General features: G+C 55.6%; 1 protein-coding gene across 1 annotated transcript in view; it reads left to right on the forward strand.

Moving 5' to 3' along the window:
* The first annotated feature begins 957 nt into the window (after window positions 1–957).
* Window positions 958–1374, forward strand: part of RSPO4 (R-spondin 4) — a 6375-nt gene continuing 5958 nt past the window's right edge. Inside the window, exon 1 of the mRNA XM_006089546.1 lies at window positions 958–1061. Coding sequence (XP_006089608.1) covers window positions 958–1061 — 104 coding nt within the window. The remainder of the gene's footprint in view (window positions 1062–1374) is intronic.

A 1374-nucleotide genomic window follows, 5' to 3' on the forward strand; every position in this document is an offset into this window, starting at 1 on the left:
TCCTTGTGGCAGTTTCTCTTCTCAGGAGCATCAGCACTGTGTTCCTCCATATGAGCCCCCTGGATAGTCAGGGCGTCAGCACTGTGTTCCTCCATATGAGCCCGCTGGGTCAGTCAGGGCATCAGCACTGTGTTCCTCCATATGAGCCCGCTGGGTAGTCAGGGCGTCAGCACTGTGTTCCTCCATATGAGCCCGCTGGGTAGTCAGGGCATCAGCACTGTGTTCCTCCATATGAGCCCACTGGATAGTCAGGGCGTCAGCATTGTGTTCCTCCATATGAGCCCGCTGGGTCAGTCAGGGCATCAGCACTGTGTTCCTCCATATGAGCCGCTGGGTTAGTCAGGGCATCAGCACTGTGTTCCTCCATATGAGCCCCCTGGATAGTCAGGGCGTCAGCACTGTGTACCTCCATATGAGCCTGCTGGGTCAGTCAGGGCATCAGCACTGTGTTCCTCCATATGAGCCCGCTGGGTTAGTCAGGGCATCAGCACTGTGTTCCTCCATATGAGCCTGCTGGGTCAGTCAGGGCGTCAGCACTGTGTTCCTCCATATGAGCCTGCTGGGTCAGTCAGGGCGTCAGCACTGTGTTCCTCCATATGAGCCCGCTGGGTAGTCAGGGCATCAGCACTGTGTTCCTCCATATCAGCCCGCTGGGTAGTCAGGGCATCAGCACTGTGTTCCTTCATATGAGCCTGCTGGGTAGTCAGGGCATCAGCACTGTGTTCCTCCATATGAGCCCGCTGGGTAGTCAGGGCATCAGCACTGTGTTCCTCCATATGAGCCCGCTGGGTAGTCAGGGCATCAGCACTGTGTTCCTCCATATGAGCCCGCTGGGTAGTCAGGGCATCAGCACTGTGTTCCTCCATATGAGCCTGCTGGGTAGTCAGGGCATCAGCACTGTGTTCCTCCATATGAGCCCGCTGGGTCAGTCAGGGCATCAGCACTGTGTTCCTCCATATGAGCCTGCTGGGTAGTCAGGGCATCAGCACTGTGTTCCTCCATATGAGCCCGCTGGGTCAGTCAGGGCATCAGCACTGTGTTCCTCCATATGAGCCCGCTGGGTCAGTCAGGGCATCAGCACTGTGTTCCTCCATATGAGCCCGCTGGGTCAGTCAGGGGTCTCAGATGTAAGCAACAGCAATGGAGTTATCAGCAGGATGTGTGGGCTCCCAGAGTTCAAAGAGTTGCTTTTGGTCACATGACCATATCTAGTTGCAAGGGAAGCTGGGAAATGTAGTCATTTGACTGGTAGCTATGTGCTTAGTTAATATCTCAATGAGACAACATATATGGTTTGACCATCTCTCTCCCTTTCCCTCACCCTCCGCCCTGGTCTGGATGGCAGTGGGCACTGGTCTGGCGGCAACTGCACAG

This window comes from Myotis lucifugus, unplaced genomic scaffold (genome assembly GCF_000147115.1).
Source record: "Myotis lucifugus unplaced genomic scaffold, Myoluc2.0 scaffold_60, whole genome shotgun sequence".
In the NCBI taxonomy this organism is placed as follows: domain Eukaryota; kingdom Metazoa; phylum Chordata; class Mammalia; order Chiroptera; family Vespertilionidae; genus Myotis; species Myotis lucifugus.